General features: G+C 39.5%; 1 protein-coding gene across 1 annotated transcript in view; it reads left to right on the top strand.

Annotated features, from left to right (window-relative positions):
• The first annotated feature begins 830 nt into the window (after nucleotides 1-830).
• The window catches only part of DEPDC5 (DEP domain containing 5), a 43,356-nt gene continuing 41,038 nt past the window's right edge, over nucleotides 831-3,148 (top strand). Inside the window, 4 exon segments of the mRNA XM_010004810.1 lie at nucleotides 831-946; nucleotides 1,623-1,710; nucleotides 2,368-2,414; nucleotides 2,884-2,969. Of these exon segments, the coding sequence (XP_010003112.1) occupies nucleotides 889-946; nucleotides 1,623-1,710; nucleotides 2,368-2,414; nucleotides 2,884-2,969 (279 nt within the window). The 5' untranslated portion in view covers nucleotides 831-888.

Here is a 3,148-nt window from a genome sequence, read left to right as displayed (position 1 = left end):
GGTCCCACCGGCACACGCTGCAGCCGAGGGGCTGTTCTAATTTTGAAGCTTTTATAGGGTTTCCTTTAACAAACTCTGCATGTACCGGTTTTTCCCACCATTTCTGTGTAGCTCGGTTGTTCAATTGACTTTCTGCCAAGAGCACCTGCCAGCTCAGTACTTGGGTCTGTGTGAAACGCACACTATGAATTTCCTTTGTGTTCTGATTTGAGTACAGCTGTAACTAGGAGAGCTGGTATTTTAATAATGTGGCTGTCGATTTATGAAGAAAACCTTATTCCTAGTGATAACTTACAGTTTAAATCAACTTCTGAAAAGAATAAACTATGAAAATAAAGGTTCTCCTTTGAAACATGCTTTATTTTAAAGCAAAGTGGCTGGAAATAAAAATGCAGTGGTTGAAGCAGTTAAAGTAGTGCAAACCAGTGTCCCCAACTTAAATGTTTGCTTGGTCCTCAATGTCTGTAGCTTTGCAGGGTGCAGTGCTGCTGTGTTGGGCTGAAATCATCTGGTTTTGGGTTCCAGCTTCTTTGAAAGCATGGGAGAAGTTGTGTGAAAGAGATGGAGTGAAAAAACTGGCAGTGGGCATAAGTCTGGGTATGCATTTTAATGCATTTAACACGAGGTTCAGAATTTATTCTTGAAATACAGAAATGTGGTTTTAGGGAGTGGAACTAGCTCTCTGGCAGGAGTGCTGGTAGAAGTTGCTACTGAACTTTTAGTCTGATGTTTATTAAACTTTGTAACACGCCTTCCTTGCAGGTGTGGTGTTCTTGGCTGTGTGGTGTGTTGACTGGAGGTCTGTGTTTGCCTTCATTTCCATACTAGCTGTGCAAGATGCCTTCCCCTGCTTCCTGTCAAAGCAGCTGAGAAGAACTGGGGTTCAAGATGAGAACCAACAAGGTGTACAAGCTCGTCATACATAAGAAGGGTTTTGGAGGCAGTGGTCAGTATCTCCTGGTTCATAACAGTGGGACCAGTTCTCTCTTACTTATTTGAAAGCGATTAATTTATTGATCTTTTTAACAAGACAGTGAACATAAAACTTTTGACATAACAAGGAGTATTATCAGACAGAGTTTGGAAAGCTCTTTCTTAATAGCAAGATACAGCAGAATAAAGCTGCATTTGTCAGAACAGAATGGGGCTGCACCTATAAAATAACATTGCTTTATTCTGCCCCTTCACTTGTAGTGTGTCACTTCTGTTTTATTTCAGTCACTCTTAATAAGTGACAGACAAGTCAGTGACTTGTGGCTACTTGTAGATATGTTTCTAAGTCCTAAAAAAAAAGTAATTTATTTGATTTTTCTCTGCTTCTAGTCTTAAAATCACAGCATGGTAATAAATGTCATCGAGTTTCTATAGCTGTCTGCTTCTCTGCTGGTGCTTTGAATATGAGAAATCCAAATGAAGATTCTGCTTGCCTAATTAAGGTGCACAGTTTTGCTGAGCAGAGTTCTGTGATTTGAAAGGGAAGTGTTTGCCCACAAGAGTGGTTGAAGAGGGGCACTGTCCTGTAGGGAATGTAGCTCCTTGCTGAGGTGTTAATCCTGGGCTCCTGGATGGGTGTAGAGGAAGATTCTGTTTATTGCAGTTTTCCTCATTAATTTGTCTTGTAGATGATGAACTGGTGGTGAATCCTAAAGTATTTCTTCAAATCAAGCTGGGAGATGTTGTGGAAATTGCACATCCCAATGATGAATACAGGTGAATCCTCTTTTTGCTGAGCACTGGCAGGCTGTGTTCATGCTCAGCAGCCTCTGGAGTGAGAGGCTCTCAGAGCTGACACAGATTTACTTCTGGATGCTATCATGGGTTTTTTCTGCCTGAGGAAAAGTAAAGGGGGTAACTAAAGCAGGAGCTCTTCCTGAAAGCTTTTGGGATACTTTATGTTTGGTGTTTGTTGGCTGACCCTTCCTAGGGCAAGTATACCTGAATATGGACAGGTCTGTGCATCTTTATCCTCTTCATAAAGCTGCTATCTAAGGTTTATGCTTCTGCCCTATAGTACGTCACAGGCAAAAATTCCTGATCAGCCTTAAAAAACATAAACCTTCTCATATGAAGCTGTTCCTCCTGTAGGCTGTATCAGAAAGGTAGGAGTTTACTTGTATGAGCTTCTGAGAAGTTCTTGTATGACTCCATTTAGAGTATCATGATTACCTGAGGAGTACCTGATAATTCTAATACATGGCAAGAACAAGACCAAGTGACAGGATGATGCATGAAGCTTTATCGGCAATATTAATGTTTCTCTTTAGTTTATGGAATGCTGTGTTAATAAATAGTTTTAAGAGAGTGATTTACCAGAGTAAACTGTTGGTATTTCAACTGAACTACCTTTTTTTCTTTTTTGTCTGCTAGTCCCCTGCTTCTACAGGTGAAGTCACTTAAGGAAGATTTGCAGAAAGGTAAAACTTGACTCACAGAATGCATAAGAAAGTTACAAAGATTATGTGATTGGGCTGTACCTGTGATTAACTAGTGCATATAATTTAACTTAATGAGAAAATCAATCCTTTGTTTATTTAGGAGTGAAAGGATTTTAATTTTGTCAGAAAATGAGTTTTAAATCTGCCTGAGTTTGAGTGATGTAGGTTGTGGGTTAAACAACATTGGCTTATTAGCCTTTAATTTTTCTTTCTGCATTCTCTGATTAGCTTTATATCTTTTCTTCCTGCAAGAGTTAATTCAGCCTAAACTTTGAGTTTATCTCACTTGCTTTGATTTTAATGACTCTTAAATTAAAAGCTGAAAGAAGCTGTTGTCTTTTGCTGAGGCCCCAAGTGTTTCATTACAATCTCACTCTATTGCTTTTGTACCTGAAACCTTTTAGGGGAGTATTCACTTCTCTGTTGTGCTTTCTCCTTTTTGTGGCAGAAACTATAAGTGTGGATCAGACAGTGGCACAAGTGTTCCGACTGCGGCCCTACCAGGATGTCCATGTGAATGTTGTTGACCCAAAGGTCTGTGACTTTGCAATTCTTTTCCATCTGTCCCTTCACTTAGCTCAGAGTTCTGTGAATTTCCATCTACAGTAGTATTGGAAAAAAAGGCATGTTTTTTAAAATATAAAGGTATTTAATCTTCTTTCCTAAGGAAGTGAGGCTTAGGCAATAGAACTGTTTGTTTGTTGTGTGTCTCT

The sequence above is a fragment of the Chaetura pelagica genome, unplaced genomic scaffold, assembly GCF_000747805.2.
Source record: "Chaetura pelagica isolate M959 unplaced genomic scaffold, ChaPel_1.0 scaffold249, whole genome shotgun sequence".
NCBI lineage: Eukaryota > Metazoa > Chordata > Aves > Apodiformes > Apodidae > Chaetura > Chaetura pelagica.
This window is presented reverse-complemented; position numbering and strand designations above follow the sequence as displayed.